This window comes from Oncorhynchus nerka, linkage group LG27 (assembly GCF_034236695.1).
Source record: "Oncorhynchus nerka isolate Pitt River linkage group LG27, Oner_Uvic_2.0, whole genome shotgun sequence".
NCBI classification, from domain to species: Eukaryota; Metazoa; Chordata; class Actinopteri; order Salmoniformes; family Salmonidae; genus Oncorhynchus; species Oncorhynchus nerka.
The window spans coordinates 42,482,578-42,500,769 of record NC_088422.1 but is presented as its reverse complement, the minus strand read 5'-3'; the positions used below and the strand labels follow the sequence as shown (position 1 = coordinate 42,500,769).

Sequence of the window (18,192 nt, the reverse complement as noted above, 5' to 3'; positions counted from 1 at the left end):
CATCAACAGGGATGTAAACAAATTTGTGCACAAAATTTGAGAGAAATAATGTTTTTGTACTAATGAAAGTTTTCTGGGATTTTTTAAATTTCAGTTCATGAAACATGGGACCAACACTTTTTACATGTTGTGTTTAAATTTTTGCGCTACCTTATTGTCTTTTAAGTGATAGGCTACTTGAGTAAAATGACTGCCTTCTATAAATATGGACTGAAAGCTGAAATTGATACATTTGATGGAATATTATGTCTTCCAAAATATGACATTTTGGGGGAAAAGGTTGGCAAAAATGCATCTTCCTAGGTGTAATGTGAGAGAATGCAGACTGTGTTTGCCATCCCTGCACATCAAGTGTGTGTGGTTCAATAAAATGTTTGTTTGATTAAGTATTTCTATTTGAATCCTGTTCTGAATCTATGATTTGTTAAAAATTAACAATGTATGAGATGGGTCCTTTTGTTCTGTGCATGCATCCATCTATGCACTTCACGATTCATTGTGTGTCTGTACATCTGATGACCTAGGCTTGTTCAAAGCACAGAGATATTTTTACTGTGACATACAGGTAACTGCCAAAATAAAGGAAACACCAACATATAGTGTCTTAATAGGGCATTGAGCCAGAACAGCTTCGATGCACCTAGGCATAGATTTTACAAGCGTCTGGAACTCTATCGGAGGGATGCGACGACATTCTTACATGAGAATTTACATAATTTGGTGTTTTGTTGATGGAAAATGCTGTCTCAGGCGCTGTTCCAGAATCTCCCATAAGCATTCGATTGTGTTGAGATCTGGTGACTGAGACGGCCATGGCATATGGTTTTATATCGTTTTCATGCTCATCAAGCCATTTCAGTGACCACTCGTGCCCTGTAGATGGGGGCCTTTGCCATCATTTGGGGTCAAAGCCATGGTAGCCAAAATAATGGCCTGCCCATCATTTTTATACATGACCCTAAGCATGAGATGTTAATTGCTTAGTTAACTACGGAACCACACCTGTGTGGAAGCACAGGCTTTCAATATACTTTGTATCCCTCATTTACTCAAGTGTTTCCATTAATATGGCAGTTACATGTACTTAGAGGAAAGGAAAACCAGGTTTTAGAGCCAAGCACTATAAAGACTTTATTAAGTGTCCACAAATGTCATATTCACCACTTCCAGAGGTAACCCATTGTACATATCATGACTTAAAAAAACACAAACCAAGTCTCTTAGAACTGCCTATACAGACTGGAGCTGAATGTCTCCTAAGTACATTGGATTCTATAGTTCTGGCAGAGAAATGGGTGCGGCACAGTTCATAAGGGACTCCCATCACCACAATGTTGCATATTGTAACTACGTATATTGCTATGGGAGTACGTCAGCGCTAACACGTGCATGTATGGCATGAACCACATTCACTTGTGACACACAGGCACCATAAACAACCAACGTACAATGCATTTGGCACAACCGTTGTGATACAACAGAGTAAAAAAAAAAAATCTATATACAAAAATAACACAATCGTCATGGAAACATGGCACAATGGTTGTGTAAACATTTTGGTGCAGACAAACTTGGATCACAGTTGTATCACAACCGTTGTGTCAAAACCTCCGTGTGTGTACGTACGGGGGGACACAATGAGTGGAGCGAGGCAGGCAGCCACTCAGTCGATTTCCTCAGGGACAACGTTAATCATGACGTCTTCGTTAGCTCGCCGCACTACCACGGACAGCGGACTGCCTGACTGGACAGCGTCACTCACCTCGTCTGTGGTCTGGATGGGTTGACCGTTGATGCTGATTATAACATCATGGTTAATCATGCCAGCACTGCATGGGGAACATGCATTAGAAAACAATTAACACTACACACACCTAGCCTGCTCCCAGATCTGTTTGTGCTCTTGACCACTCTGTTGATTGCCGTCAAGCCAATGTTTGGCGTGACACGGACTTGGCATGATAGCACAAATACTGGCACTCAGGCTCACGCACCCTCGCTGTTATACGAAACTCGACCTTTCTCTGACTTCTCATCTTATACCCTAAAGGAACAAGCATTGACCTTTAGACTAAGTTGCAGATGCTGTGTCTTGATCTGAGAAAGAGAGATGCCGGTGGATTCAAATCCAACAGAAAATAGGCCAATCAGTATCATTCACTATAGTTTTGTAGTGTTTGCCAGGCTGGTTTATTATTGGATCTAACATCTATTAGCCATTCAGATTCAGAAGCATTTGTTTGAGAGGGCTGCTGCATGCATGTTTGTGTTCCATAGCTGTGGGGGCTACTTCCTGCTATTACCTGCAACGACAACATAGCACACAGAGCTATTGAGACAGATTTGAGCTCCTAACTGTTCTAGCTTTTTTTGCATGGGGTAAGAGGGGATGTGGTTGAAAGTAATAGGGCTCTGTTCAAAAGTAGTGCACTATGAAGGGTATAGGGTACCATTTGGGGCATGGTCAGGAAGAGGACGTAATCAGAAGCCTGCCTGTGGGTGACTGCTGGCTGCAGTGTAGTAGAGATCTGGACCAGAGTCTAGTCTAATAGCCTTGATAACCACAGGCCTGTCATTCCGTTCCTTTGAAAATATCCTGATGCCTCCAAAACCCTTTGTGCACAGCACTGTCTGCTAAACCATTTGACCAAGACCTAATGGGTAAACAGACAAGTATCCTACTGCGCAGCACAAATCATACAGACTTGTTTCAGGTTGCGTCCAAAACCTTTTAATATTGAGTAGTGCTACTGTATCCTTCTTATATCCCATTAAAACTGCTTTGGTATTATGAATTTAATAACGTTCCTATTCAAAAAGCGCAATGTAACAGGTAATTGTCAGATTTAGGTCTCTATACCACTCAAATACACAAAACTATCATCTGTGAATAACATAGTAATGGCGGTATTGTCCCATTATCAGGCCTTTTGTGGGTGTTCCCACCATATGCCAATAATGAGAAGAAGTCTAAACTTGACTCGGAGTGTGTCCTAAAATAGCCGCCTGTCCCCTGTCTGGCATCGGCACACATTTCAGCAAATAAACGCAGGGTCTAAATGAATTGTTTACGAGTGAACTTCAGTGAGTACCATAAAGATTGTGCAAAATAAGATAAAGGAGAGCAATATCATTGCCATGGGGCGGCAGGGTAGCCTAGTGGTTAGAGCGTTGGACTAGTAACCGGAAGGCTGCAAGTTCAAATCCCCGAGCTGACAAGGTACAAAACCCACTGTTCCTAGGCCGTCATTGAAAATAAGAATTTGTTCATTAACTGACTTGCCTAGTTAAATAAAGGTAACAAAATGGATGAGACAGCAGTCGGGTTTGACATGGTCGGCTTAACTACGGGGGATACGAGGTGTGCGTGAGAGAATGGTGCTAAAGCACAAAATCGGGGGTGTGTGATTGGCAGCCTAGTCTTTACAAGTCTGATCTGCGATAGATTTGTTATTCTAATGTTTATACTGGTCACAATAAGCAAAAGCTGTGTGCGTGTTAAGTGATTAGAAGCAAATGTCTGGGATATTAATTTAAGTTTTACGGTAGTGCACTACTTTTGACCAGGACCCATAGGACTCTGATAAAAAGTAGTGCACTTTATAAGGATAGGGTGCAATTTGGGATGCACACTCAGTCTTACCTGGAGGCAGCTGTACCTGGGATCACTTCATAAATGTACACTCCTGAGCTCACATCTGGGAAGCTGCTCTCCCGCTCCCTCAGATCTCGGATCAAACTGGGAGGAGGAAACGGAGGATATTACACACAGTATGGCAAGACTTGGAAATGGTCACACACAAGATTTTAGCCAGCAAAATTTTGAGAAAGGCAACAATTTGACCGTAGCCTTAATATAGATTGTGGCTTAATCGGGATCAGCATTTATGGTGCATAGTAAACCTGCCAGTAATAATGTCAAGCCCTGCATCCCCAATGGCACCCTATTCCCTATATAGTACACTACTTTTGACCTGGCCATGGAAAAGTGATCCCTTTTGACCAAAAGCAGATCTTTACTCACAGAGTTGAGAGTTGAAGCATCCGGACACCCATGTATTTCTTTTTTGGCAGTGTCTTTCCTGATAACAATGCAGTAAAATAAGAACGGTTATAGAATACCAAATGATTGTATAGAAATGTGCCATATAAGAATTTGATCTTAACTGACTTGACTAGTCAAATAAAGATGATCCGCAATCTGAACAAGAAAAGCTGTCATGTAAATCATGGGGTATATTAGTGAAATCGGTAGTGAAGAATTAGTCATACAAACCCTTGATTTGTCTGTCGTAGGAATCCGCAAGGAATTGCCGTATTCTGTCAGCAGGAATTGCAAAGGATATTCCTGCTGTGACCTTCAGAGTATTTATGCCAATGACATCCCCATCCTGGAAACAAGTCAAATTGAACATAACAAATGATGAATATAAACAGAACTGTAGCATTAAAATATGACAATATGCATTTGATATACAGTAGCAGTCAAAAGTTTGGACACACCTACTCATTCAAGGGTTTTTCTTTATTTGGACTATTTTCTACATTGTAGAATAATAGTAAAGGAATCAAAACTATGAAATAACACATGGAATCATGTAGTAACCAAAAGCTTTAAACAAATCAAAATATATGTTATATTTGAGATTCTTCCAAGTAGCCACCCTTTGCCTTGATGACAGCTTTGCACACTCTTGGCATTATCTCAACCAGTCACCTGGAATGCATTTCAATGCCTTGTTAAAAGTTAATTTGTGGATTTTTTTTCCTTAATGCGTTTGTGCTAATCAGTTGTGTTGTGACAAGGTAGAAGTGGTATACAGAAGATAGCCCTATTTTGTAAAATACCAAGTCCATATTACATCTCCATGTGTGGTTCCCACCGTGAAGCATGGAGGAGGAGGTGTGATGGTGTGGGCGTGCTTTGCTGGTGACACTGTCAATGGTTTATTTAGAATATAAGGGCACATTTATCCTTAACCAGCATGGCTACCACAGCATTCTGCAGCAATACGCCATCCCATCTGGTTTGCACTTAGTGGGACTATCGTTTGTTTTTCAACAGGATAATGACCCAACACACCTCCAGGCTGTGTAAGGGCTATTTGACCAAGGAGAGTGATGGAGTGCTGCATCAGATGACCTGGCCTCCACCATCACTACCGACCTCAATCCAATTGAGATGGTTTGGGATGAGTTGAGCCACAGAGTGAAGGAAAATCAGCCAACAAGTGCTCAGCATATGTGGGAACTCCTTCAAGACGTTGGAAAAGCATTCCTCATGAAGCTGGTTGAGAGAATGCCAAGAGTGTGCAAAGCTGTCATCAAGGCAAAGGCTGGCTACTTTGAAGAATCTAAAATCTAAAACCTATTTTGATTTGTTTAAAACTTATTTCAGATTCCATATGTGTTATTAATAGTTTTGATGTCTTCACTATTATTCTACCATGTAGAAAATAGTAAAAATAACGAAAAACCCTTAAATGAGTAGGTGTGTCCAAACTTTCGACTGGTACTGTACATCCATGGAATATGTACTTTCATTAAAGAAAGTTCCTTTGAACATGTCAGTCAACATTGTGTAATGTTCTGTTCTTTCCTGTGGTTCCAAGAATGTTCTGTTGTTTCCATGTGTGATGCTAAGCATGGTAATTCTCACTGAGTGAAGGAACAGAATGATATGTGTATCCTTTTGGTGTATTTGAAAGTAAAGCAATCTTTTTTACAACATAAAGCTTGAGGCCACTGCTTTGATATATCCTATGTAATTGTGTACGCGTGCACAATGATGTTTTATGTAATTGCACTGCACCAATGCAATGTTGTGCAAAAGCCTTCTGTTATACACCACAAGGACTGAGATGGAAAAAATGATATAGCGGGTGAAGAAAGGCTTCGTCAAGGGCAACTCTAGGAGAATTCTTCTGCTTTGAGATCAATAGGCAGACATAAGTCATCACTATTACAGGAGTCTGCAGATAAAGAATGTTTCCCGTGGCGGATTTTAAAACAACAGATGTCACAGTAAAACATAGAATGGGGACCTTGAGCAGTAAGCCACATATAGAAAACAGAATTATGACCTTGCAAATCTTTCCTAAAAATTAAAAAAAAAAAAAAATAGATAGCCTGCCTGCATTTCAAATGTGCTGATTTACATATTACAATCCTCTCAAATACAATATCAAGTAGTAAATCCCCTTACCAAGTTAACAAGTGGTCCCCCTGAGTTGCCATACTATAAAAGAACAGAGCAATTAACAAAAGGTAATGACAATTGTATTGCAGTGCAATGTTTCATCCAAAACAGAGACAAGAAGAGAAGATGGACACATACAGTATGTAATGATATGTAAAGTGATGCACATGCAGTAAAAAACATTCTCAAAATACTGCTGCTTCACGTTTGCATCCTAAATGGCACCCTATTCCCTATATGGTGAACTACTTTTGAACATGCAGGGCCTATAGGGCTCTGGTCAAAAGTAGTGCACTAAACAGGGAATAGGGTGCCATTCGAGTCACTGTCTATGACTCACGTTGATGATGGCGTCCGTCTGGATGTACTCCATGTCAGAGTCTTTGAGTCCCAGCTCCAGGCCATTCCTATGGGCCGTGCTGATGATGCCTGTGGTGACCGTGTTCTGCAGGGGGAAGAAAATTCAAACAAAGCTTCAAAACTAATATCCAAGTGAGCGCTGGCCTTTTTCATGTTTGTTGTGATCTATTTGTGGTTCCAATCATCCTTTCATGTGTTTACGCAAGAGGATAACAGTTGAGCATGTTCCCTCCCTTTACCTGCAGGGAGAAGGGACTGCCCACTGCCACCACAAACTCCCCCGGCCGAAGGTCAGACGAGTGGCCCAGCAGAAGCACCGGCAGTGGACTCTACAGAACAAGGCAAACATAGAGATCATATACATGGCAAATCCACTGTTTCATGTTGCTGGTATATCAATGTTCATTCTAGTGTTCTATTTAATTATGTGAAGAAAGTGAGTTGGCATCGCTACTGCCTTCCTGAGACCTGTAGTACTGTCCTGGAACCCAGAAATGTTTGGGCTTTTCTTTAAGCTGTGTCCGAGCCAGAACGTCCCATAGAGCAGGAACCTGTTTCTGAAGCTTGAGGCAGTTTGATGTAAAGTACACCCCCTGAACAGGACGCTAGTTAGCTTTTCTGGGACAGTAGTATTGATGGTGCTTCTGGAGTATGTTGTGTCAATAAGGCGTGGGTTTGAATCCCAGGTCTGCCATTGTAGAGATGGACTGTGTTGTAAAGGCAACTGTGGGCTTACTGACTGACACATTGCTAGCCCTGTTCATTGAGTCATCAGAGCTACTTCCTGATACTGTATATGCAGTAAGGGAAGACAAATCACCCCCCCAAAAAGGGAGAGAGGCTTTCCAACTGCTCTGTTATACATTGTCCCTATCAACAGAAGACCCTATGGCACTGAATCATCAGTAAAGCCAACAAGGCACTCTCACTCTAACCTTCACGCCCAGCCTAAGCGTGTATCCGCATGCCTTTTCTTGTCGTGGGTTGAAGTATTTGTATTGCTGGAATCTGACGATTACAGTTTATTTCCATTGCCAGCCCCTCTAGGGCCTAAAGCCTTGTTCCATCACAGCCACACTTTGCAGGCAACTTTTGGGGTCTGTTGCAGCCAATGACTGCTTACTGTCTACCATCACAACTCATTCTACCTAATCCCTTTCTACTGCGTTTGTAGTCTCCACGGAAGTTTGTAGTCTTCTGAAGTATATTGTGTAGTGGTGAGCTGAGTCAAAATGATCAGTTGTATTGCCTGTATGGTTTGGCCCTGGCCTAGATTGGGTTTTAGTGGACTGTGCTTTGGCCAGGGATCCCATAATGCCACACAAAGTAGCTGTTTAACCAAGCTCCTGTCGTTGCAGTGACAAATGTTTTAGTAACAGCACCACTTGCGAATACTGGATGAAAAAAAGGGCTGAACCTGTGAATTTGTAAGACCAGAACAATAGCCCCTAGAGGAAAACTTGGTGACAAATTGACCATGTCAAGGAGTGCAATCCAATTTTGGTCAGGCGAAAGGCCCTCGGTCACCTTTTTTATGTTAGTCACTGATGACAACCCAGTCGGCCAGTGGAAAACACCAAGCAACATTTTGTTTAAGGACCTGTGGAATGAGAGAAGGCCCTTGGAACAGCCTCATTTTAGGGAGGAGGAAAAGGAAGAGCACTCACATCCGACTCAATTTTGATGAGTGCAATGTCTAGCTTTGTGTCCACGTCCTTGACGGAGGCATCGAATTTGACACCGTTCTTCATCTCCACTTTGATTCTCTGCTTGTTGGTGAGAACGTGGGCGTTGGTGACAATCCAGCCGTCCTCTGACACGATGAACCCCGAACCACTAGAGACGGGGACTTCCTGGTTTGAAAATGCCAACCTGAGTGAAAAGACACAACAACCAATCAGGTTGCTTTCATCGTCATACCAAAATATAATGGAATCAGTTCCAATGAAGGGTTTGCCAAAAACACCTAGTCAACAAAATGCAGAGCTTGAAAATGAAGTATTGGTCACAACTCTGTTAGACGCCTATTTCAATATGTTGCTGCAGAACGCATTGGGAGAGAGGCACATTACTGACAGAAGGATTAAAGGGCTCCAATACTGTACTTGCGGCTTCTACCTCTTGAAAAGCTCTAGGTGCACCACAGCAGGGGCTATCTTATCCACCACATCAGCAATGAAGTTGAATTTGAAGCGGATACTTCCTGGGTCCAGGGAACCTGAGGGGACAAAAGACAGAAATACAGAAAGGAAGGTTTATTCATGTGAAACAAAGTTCATGCATATATTGGAGGTAGGTTTCATATGTTGTTCATGAGCTGTAAACATTTTCATATTTATTGGGATACTAGTATATGAATTTTTTTTAAATATAAAAAGCATAACATCTGTCAGACTTTTTACAGCAGTTAAAGAATAGTGGGAGGGCAAAGTGGTAGGATTTAAGCCCTCTCTGAGCCTGATATGGGTATGCAAATTCTGAGCTTTGGGTTTGGTGCATGGTCTCCTTATGAACACAATGACAAATACAGTGGGGCAAAAAAGTATTTAGTCAGCCACCAATTGTGCAAGTTCTCCCACTTAAAAAGATGAGAGAGGCCTGTAATTTTCATCATAGGTACACTTCAACTATGACAGACAAAATGAAAGAAAAAAACCCCAGAAAATCACATTGTAGGATTTTTTTTGAATTTATTTGCAAATTATGGTGGAAAATAAGTATTTGGTCATCTATAAACAAGCAAGATTTATGGCTCTCACAGACCTGTAACTTCTTCTTTAAGAGGCTCCTCTGTCCTCCACTCGTTACCTGTATTAATGGCACCTGTTTGAACTTGTTATCAGTATAAAATACACCTGTCCACAACCTCAAACAGTCACACATGTATGATACAGGGAAGCACTTAAGGCAAGTAGTAGCATATCTCGGCATTTTTAAATGTTTTCATTACAGTTGAAGGAACTTAGATCAGTAGGGAATTGCCCACAGGACCTGCGGGTCCTGACAGAGATCATTGCAGCACAGTCTGCATTTTTCATGCTGTGGTTGGGAATGGTCGTTCCGACAGACAACTTTGGGATAAAAATATTTAAGTTGTCCCGCAGATTATTTGGAAACAGAGACATTGTATTAAAATCACATCTTTGTTGCATTATTCACACACACTGCGAATTCGCTGCTTCAAGTTCAAGTCTCCTAATTGGGCGTGTGAGATCAATTGTGCCTAGTACAGTTGAAGTCAGAAGTTAATATATCTTCACATGACCTCAGTATATACAGTATACACCCATTCTGAAAGGCCCCAGAGTCTGCAACACCACTAAGCAAGGGGCACCACCAAGCAAGCGGCACCGTGAAGACCAATGAGCTCTCCAAACAGGTCAGGGACAAAGTTGTGGAGAATTACAGATCAGGGTTGGGTTATAAAAAAATATCAGAAACCTTGAACATCCCATGGAGCACCATTAAATCCATTATTAGAAAATGGAAAGAATATGTCACCACAACAAACCTGCCAAGAAAGGGCCGCCCAACAAAACTCACAGACCAGGTAAGGAGGGCATTAATCAGAGAGGCAACAAAGAGACGAAAGATAACCCAGAAGGAGCTGCAAAGCTCCACAGCGGAGATGGGATTATCTGTCCATAGGACCACTGTAAGCCGTACATTCCACAGAGCTGGGCTTTATGGAAGAGTGGCCAGAAAAAAGCAATTGCTTAAAGAAAAAAATAAGCAAACACATTTGGTGTTTGCCAAAAGGCATGTGGGAGAATCCGCAAACATGTGGAAGAAGGTACTCTGGTCAGATGAGACTAAAATTGAGCTTTTTGGCCATCAAGGAAAACGCTATGTCTGGCGCAAACTTAACACCTCTCATCACCCCGAGAACATTATCCCCGCAGTGAAGCATGGTGGTGGCAGCATCGTGCTGTGGGGGTGTTTTTCATCGGCAAGGACTTGGAAACGGGTCAGAATTGAAGGAATGATGGATGGAGCTAAATACAGGGTAATTTTGAGGGAAACCTGTTTCAGTCTTCCAGAGATTTGAGACTGGGACGGAGGTTCACCTTCTGGCAGGATAATGACCCTGAGCATACTACTAAAGCAACACTCAAATGGTTTATTGGGAAACATTTAAATGTCTTGTAATGGCCTAGTCAAAGCCCAGACCTCAATCCAATTGAGAATTTGTGGTATGACTTAAAGATTGATGTACACCAGCGGAACCCTTCCAACTTGAAGGAGCTGGAGCAGTTTTGCCTTGAAGAATGGGCAAAAATCCCAGTGGCTAGATGTGCCAAGCTTATAGAGACATACCCCAAGAGACTTGCAGCTGTAATTGCTGCAAAAGGAGGCTCTACAAAGTATTGACTTTGGGGCGGGGGTGAATAGTTATGCATGCTCAAGTTTTCAGTATATTTGTCTTATTTCTTGTTTGTTTCACAAGAAAAAATATTTTGCATCTTCATAGTGGTAGGCATGTTGTGTAAATCAAATAATACAACCCCCCCCAAAAAAATATATCTTAATTCCAGGTTGTAAGGCATCAAAATAGGAAAAATACCAAGGGGGGTGAATACTTTCGCAAGCCACTGTATCTTATATGCAAAACGTGCCGACAGAATTTGATCTCCCTGTGCTGCTGACGGCTATTTTTTCTACTTGTATTATACATTTTTTAGATTTATCAGGGGGTGCTGCAGCACCCTCAGCACCCTTACTTTCCGCAGCTATGCTAGAGACCCCTTGAGCCTTCGGCTCCTATTCTGCTACCTGTTTGCTTGGATAGCTTGTCAGGTTGGTTTCCAGGGATCAAATTGATATCAGCAAGCTTGTGCCTGCTGAGCTCATGGCCTTGTTTGCCCACAAGGCAAATCAAGGTCTGAATGCAGCGAACACCCAGCCTGTAAGCCCACCTGATTGGCTGGCAGGAGGTGGAGCACCTTTATAGGCCACCTAGCTCTCCTCTTCTACTTAAAGGTTATTTATGACTCTCTTACTTCAGGCGAACTTGAAATCTTTGCCCCCCCCCCCAAAAAAAAAACTATTCCCCTGCAGTATCTCATCTTCCCAATATTAGGGCATTTCTTCTCATGTAGGCTACGGCACGTTGCTGTCACACACACGTTTACCACATGTACTTTCCCTAAAGCTCCTGTGCACCACACCTTATCCTTAATGCATTCAGACACACGGTTTTGAGATTGATATTTGCATAGCAGCACAATGAACTAATCTCTGCGGAAACTTCTTTGAATGCAAATTTAAGCATGGCAAAAAAAGGTACTCCTTTTGCCAAGACATATCCTTGGCAGGACACCGAATATTTTTTGCCTTCACCCCCCCGCCCCCCAAAACAACTTCTTATAAGCTACTAGTACACTCTTTAAAAATCTATGCCATTTTACAAACATATCTAAATGTTTAACACTTTCTACATAAGATGATTATCAGAACTGGGTGCATTCTCCTGGTGCTGTCAGAAGCCTGGGCCCTTTGGGAGACTGAGGTTGTGTCCAACATGGTGCCCTATTCCCTATACAGTGAGTATACCAAACATTAAGAACACCTTACTAATATTGAGTTGCATCCTCCAGAACAGCCTCAATTCGTCGGGGCATGGTGTTTAAAGCGTTCCACAAGGATGCTGGCCCATGTTAACTCCAATGCTTCCCATAGTTATGTCAAGTTGGCTGGATGTCTTTTGGGTGGTGGTAAATTCTTGATACACGCTGGAAAATGTTGAGCGTTTGTCAAACCGGTGTGCCTGGCACCTAGTACCATACCCCGTTCAAAGGCACTTAAATATTTTGTCTTGCCGATTCACCCTCTGAATGGCACACATACACAATCCATGTCTCAATTGTCTCAAGGCTTAAAAATCCTTCTTTAACCTGTCCCCTCCCTTTCATCTACACTGATTGAAGAGGATTTAACAAGTGACATCAATAAGGGATCATAGCTTTCACCTGTATAGTCTATGTCATGTGGAGTATAGTGCATTACTTTTGACCATTTGGGACGCAGCCTGAGCGATTGACTTGAGGGAGGCCATGGGGTGCACTGCATCTGTTCATGGATACTGTCCCTAGGCTCCACTGCCAAACTCTGATGGATGGTCAGAGCTTGGAATGCCTTGAACAATATAAAAATACTGGGTGCACTGCACACAAAGATTCAGCTTGTTTATTTTCTCATTTTGAGATATAATTCTATTTAAAATGGTGATTCAATTAATGAACTATACCAGAATAACTTTGGTGAACGTGCCTTCCATCACAGTGTTGTGTCAGTAGTGACGGGGAAGAAATAAAATCTATATTATCAAAAATCAATCGTATTTGACTATCGCAATATTATTTTTTTTGCACTAATTTGCTGTACCTGCACCAAAACTCCAGTATTTTTATTTCATAGCTTGTACTCCATCTTTTTAAACATGGAGACAATTTGTTTTCAACACTTTTATTTCTATGACTGATCAAAACTAGTTTTCTCCAGGCTTACTGTTGTCCCTCTGCAGCAGACATGGTGAGCAATATGTTTGAAACATCGAATCGCAATAATATCACATTATCGATACATAAAGAATCGTGAGAATCGCAATACATACTGTATCGGCACTTAAGTATCGTGATAAAACCATATCGCAAGGCCCCAGACCTATATTTCTAGCCATATTAGACTGTTATATAGACTGGCTTCCAGTTGAAGCTCGCATCCGCTACAAGACCATGGTGCTTGCCTACGGAGCTGTGAGGGGAACGGCACCTCAGTACCTCCAGGCTCTGATCAGGCCCTACACCCAAACAAGGGCACTGCGTTCATCCACCTCTGGCCTGCTCGCCTCCCTACCACTGAGGAAGTACAGTTCCCGCGCAGCCCAGTCAAAACTGTTCGCTGCTCTGGCCCCCCAATGGTGGAACAAACTCCCTCACGACGCCAGGACAGCGGAGTCAATCACCACCTTCCGGAGACACCTGAAACCCCACCTCTTTCAGGAATACCTAGGATAGGATAAAGTAATCCTTCTCACCCCCTCCCCCCTTAAAAGATTTAGATGCACTATTGTAAAGTGGCTGTTCCACTGGATGTCTTAAGGTGAACGCACCAATTTGCGAATCGCATCTCTGCATGTCTGGCAGACATATCAGTGTGGATGACGGATCATCACCTCAAGCTGAACCTCGGCAAGACGGAGCTGCTCTTCCTCCCGGGGAAGGACTGCCCGTTCCATGATCTCGCCATCACGGTTGACAACTCCATTGTGTCCTCGTCCCAGAGCGCTAAGAACCTTGGCGTGATCCTGGACAACACCCTGTCGTTCTCAAATAACATCAAGGCGGTGGCCCGTTCCTGTTGGTTCATGCTCTACAACATCCGCAGAGTACGACCCTGCCTCACACAGGAAGCGGCACAGGTCCTAATCCAGGCACTTGTCATCTCCCGTCTGGATTACTGCAACTCGCTGTTGGCTGGGCTCCCTGCCTGTGCCATTAAACCCCTACAACTCATCCAGAACGCCGCAGCCCGTCTGGTGTTCAACCTTCCCAAGTTCTCTCACGTCACCCCGCTCCTCCGCTCTCTCCACTGGCTTCCAGTTGAAGCTCGCATCCGCTACAAGACCATGGTGCTTGCCTACGGAGCTGTGAGGGGAACGGCACCTCAGTACCTCCAGGCTCTGATCAGGCCCTACACCCAAACAAGGGCACTGCGTTCATCCACCTCTGGCCTGCTCGCCTCCCTACCACTGAGGAAGTACAGTTCCCGCTCAGCCCAGTCAAAACTGTTCGCTGCTCTGGCCCCCCAATGGTGGAACAAACTCCCTCACGACGCCAGGACAGCGGAGTCAATCACCACCTTCCGGAGACACCTGAAACCCCACCTCTTTAAGGAATACCTAGGATAGGATAAAGTAATCCTTCTCACCCCCCCTCCCCCCTTAAAAGACCTAGATGCACTATTGTAAAGTGGCTGTTCCACTGGATGTCATAAGGTGAAAGCACCAATTTGTAAGTCGCTCTGGATAAGAGCGTCTGCTAAATGACTTAAATGTAAATGTAAATGTAATGTAAGTCGCTCTGGATAAGAGCGTCTGCTAAATGACTTAAATGTAAATGTTATACTCCTGTATGTTAGACTACGAATCAACTAGAATCTCTGTAACAAACCCACAGAGACATAAAGCATAAATAACACACCGCCTACAGATTTTATACAATGAGCAAAGAAAAAGCTGTCAACACATTCAGCGTGGCTACTTATTCAGGCTGGTGTTATTACTAAGAAATGCTAAAGAGAGGTGATGAAACAATGTGTTAACACCTTTCTTGCCTGTAGTGTACATCTGAGGCCGTATGTATCAAGTTTCTTAGAGTAGGAATGTTGATCAAGGATCAGGGCCCCCGTCAATGTCATTTTTATTAATTGTGATCTAAAAGGCAAGACTGATCCTAGATCTGCACTCTCATCACTACTCAGACACACTTTATTAATACAGGCTCTGTAACTCAGTAAAGTGTTGAATGTTGCTGCAAAGGTAGTCGACGCAGCTCTGTTTTGTACACAACTTTGGCTCCCATGTGGAGGAATCCTGTCATGCAGTGAAATCTGAAGTACTGTTCTCTCTACGATTGCTCTCTTAACCCCTCCACATGCTCCAAGCCTTTTATAGGCTGCTTCTCATTCAGGTGATTACTCAGTCCAATCACCTCATTCTTGTGCCAGTCCGTTAAACATTATGTGACACCCTCCAAAGCACACAGTAATTGGAAGCCATGTGGTTTGCACACCTGCTTTTCTTAGAAACCAGGAGGGGATCTAATGCATGATGAATTTCTTATTTTCTCCTTACACATGCTACTGTGGGTATAGCAACAATAAGTAACCACTTGCTATAAGTAATAGGCCTAGATTGTGTTGCAATGGACACATTTCCGTTTAGGCATAACAACAGTTTTGTCAATAATAATGAAACCATTACCATGTCTAACACTTTCTGGCTGGCACAACATGGAACAGCAGACTGTAAACTGGCATTTGTTATCGTCTCAGATCCATCAAGATATCAACAGCTTGATCATGGAGCACGTACGGAGGTCCAATACCAGATCATTCACTCCTGCTCTCTTTGACTACTATGACTGTGTACAATTCACCATCTCAAACCGTGCTAGAAAGTAATAGCCTACATCCTGAATGCCTCCGTATTCCCTATATAGTTCCCATAGGGCTCTGGTCAAAAGTAGTGCACTATATAGGGAATAAGGTGCCATTTGGGATGGACCAAGATAACATGTAGGCCTATGATTATGACCAAAAATCGATTGAATATGCTCAGGATCCATGCTAGATGAGGAAAGAAAAAAACAGGGTTTGTCTGATTGTATTGTAAACAACATCTACCCTAACGCACTTTTGCATTTTAGCGTCGAATGGCATGCTAACAGGACCAACCTTTATCAAATAAAGTTGATCTGTCGATCCTTTATTCAATGAAATAATGTTTTATTGGTGGGCTTGGTTGGAAGTAATGTTGTACTTCTGCCAAGGCTCTGGCCAGGGTGTTTTTTTCTCTATTGGAGAAAACAATTTAATCAAGTTTTCCCTTACATAATTGGATCAGAGAGAGAATGAAAGGTGAAGCATTCTTCAGTAGGCTGTAAAATAAGATGATGGCTTGACCTTAGAGAGAAGCAGCAGTTTAGCCTTCCTACTTAATAGGTTCATTACAATCCCTACATGCAGCCTGGCTTACACATTGCAGTAGAGCACAAATACCCATGTTGGGTCAACTTGACAAGTAGTCAGGACTGTACAATCCAGTTATTCAACAATTAGGACTGTATAATTTATTTATTCAACAATTAGGATTGTACAATCCGGTTATTCAACAATTAGGATTGTACAATCCAGTTATTCAACTATTAGGATTGTACAATCCAGTTATTCAACAATTAGGATTGTACAATCCCGTTATTCAACAATTAGGATTGTACAATCCAGTTATTCAACAATTAGGATTGTACAATCCAGTTATTCAACAATTAGGATTGTACAATCCAGTTATTCAACAATTAGGATTGTACAATCCAGTTATTCAACAATTAGGATTGTACAATCCAGTTATTCAACGAAGAAAATGCATAAAGAAAATACATAAACACAAACTAGTGTCTTGATAACAATAGGCTACTTTGCATGGTTGATTGGAGATGAATAAATGTAGGCTATGAAACTTTTCTTCCTTTGGCCCTCAACCACCACTAGGATACTCACCCGAATCACAGTGGCCTTTCTGAATCAAGATGACCGGGGGATTTATACTGAGTTCTGCTCTTTTGTTCTCGGCTCTCAAACGGCACATACTGGGGTAAGTCCTTCCATCACTTCCGCACACCGGCTCGGCAAGGGTGCAAACGCATGAACCGCGAACTCTGCGCTTTCCCGCTGGATATTCGCATGTCATCCCCTCGCCACAAAGGCCAATACCGCGCTCCCCGCAAATGTCACCTTCTCCAGACGCGCATACTGTGCAGCATCCGCAGCTGTCCTTCACTACACCGTAGTAACACCGTGATTCAGGTGCGACAGGACAGCGGGAGCCATCACAGACTTCCGGACACGGAGTTTGTCTCTTGCGAAGTAACCGCGCATGAACCACAGAGGCGAAGACAATGCAAACCACAAATTTTATCATTTTCCAAAAAAAGCTGATAACTCTTGTAAATTCAATTCGTAACCAACAATGAACAAGTTCAAGTCCTCCTGCCCGTTTGCCTATACCTGTCTATATCACCTACTATTTTTTTTAAATCTAAATTATGCCTTATTTGAAAAGAAAATGCATGTGCAAAATGTGCATTCAGAATCCACCCCTTCTGGTTGGTCTAGTTTGCAGTTTAGTCTAAGTCTAAATGTCTTGTAACTATGTTTCCAGTAGCTGCAGTCTGATTTTGAGCTCCACTCTTGCTTAGTCCTTTAAGCCCCCCAAGTGAACTCTCCGGAATGCAGCTGTGTGACTTTATGTAGAGGATTTGAAGAGACCCACAAGGAAGGAGCACCCTTTCAGTTTTCAGTACAGCTGTCTCCTGTGTGAATGATCAACAACACTCAATTCACTGTAACTCACTTGATGACATATGACAGCATAAACCTACTTTTTTTGTGATCATTTTGAGCATTTATAAATTACAATTTCAGTGGGTTGGTTAAACATGTCTGCATAATATCTGCCTGGTCTAAATAGTATAGTGTATGTTACTTGATGTTAGGTTACATTACATTGATTAGATGTAACATAGTAAACACGGAACACTCAAATTACACTGAACAAAAATATAAAAACGCAACATGCAACAATTTCAAAGATTTTACTGAGTTACAGTCAAATGAAATAAATTCATTAGGCCCTAATCTATGGATTTCACATGACTGGGAATAGAGATATGCATCTGTTGGTTACAGATACCTTAAAAAATAAAGTAGGGACGTGGATAAGAAAACCAGTCAATATCTGGTGTGACCACAAACCCATTTGCCTTATGCAGCGAATAGAGTTTATCAGGCTGTTGATTGTGGTCGGTGGAATGTTGTTCCACTCCTCTTCAATGGCTGTGCGAAGTTGCTGGATA

The 18,192-nt window shown here is 42.4% G+C and overlaps 1 protein-coding gene across 1 annotated transcript; it reads right to left on the bottom strand.

The window, feature by feature from the left end:
* Positions 1-1,118: 1,118 nt before the first annotated feature.
* Positions 1,119-17,619, bottom strand: htra4 (HtrA serine peptidase 4). The gene is made up of 10 exons (XM_029638247.2): positions 16,838-17,619; positions 8,678-8,777; positions 8,227-8,431; positions 6,799-6,888; positions 6,540-6,644; positions 6,206-6,238; positions 4,277-4,391; positions 4,025-4,082; positions 3,644-3,739; positions 1,119-1,829 (listed from the first exon to the last, which is right to left on the bottom strand). Exons 1-10 carry the CDS (start codon positions 17,256-17,258, stop codon positions 1,664-1,666), a joined length of 1,389 nt encoding a protein of 462 aa, XP_029494107.1. The 5' UTR covers positions 17,259-17,619; the 3' UTR covers positions 1,119-1,663.
* Positions 17,620-18,192: the final 573 nt, after the last annotated feature.

Coding starts and splice junctions, on each gene's coding strand:
- htra4 (XM_029638247.2), bottom strand. CDS start 17,258: ATGATAAAATTTGTGGTTTGCATTGTCTTCGCCTCTGTGGTTCATGCG. Junction 8,432..8,677: donor CACCTAGAGCTTTTCAAGAG/GTAGAAGCCGCA, acceptor CTTTTCACTCAG/GTTGGCATTTTCAAACCAGG. Junction 6,889..8,226: donor TCATCAAAATTGAGTCGGAT/GTGAGTGCTCTT, acceptor CTTGTTCTGTAG/AGTCCACTGCCGGTGCTTCT.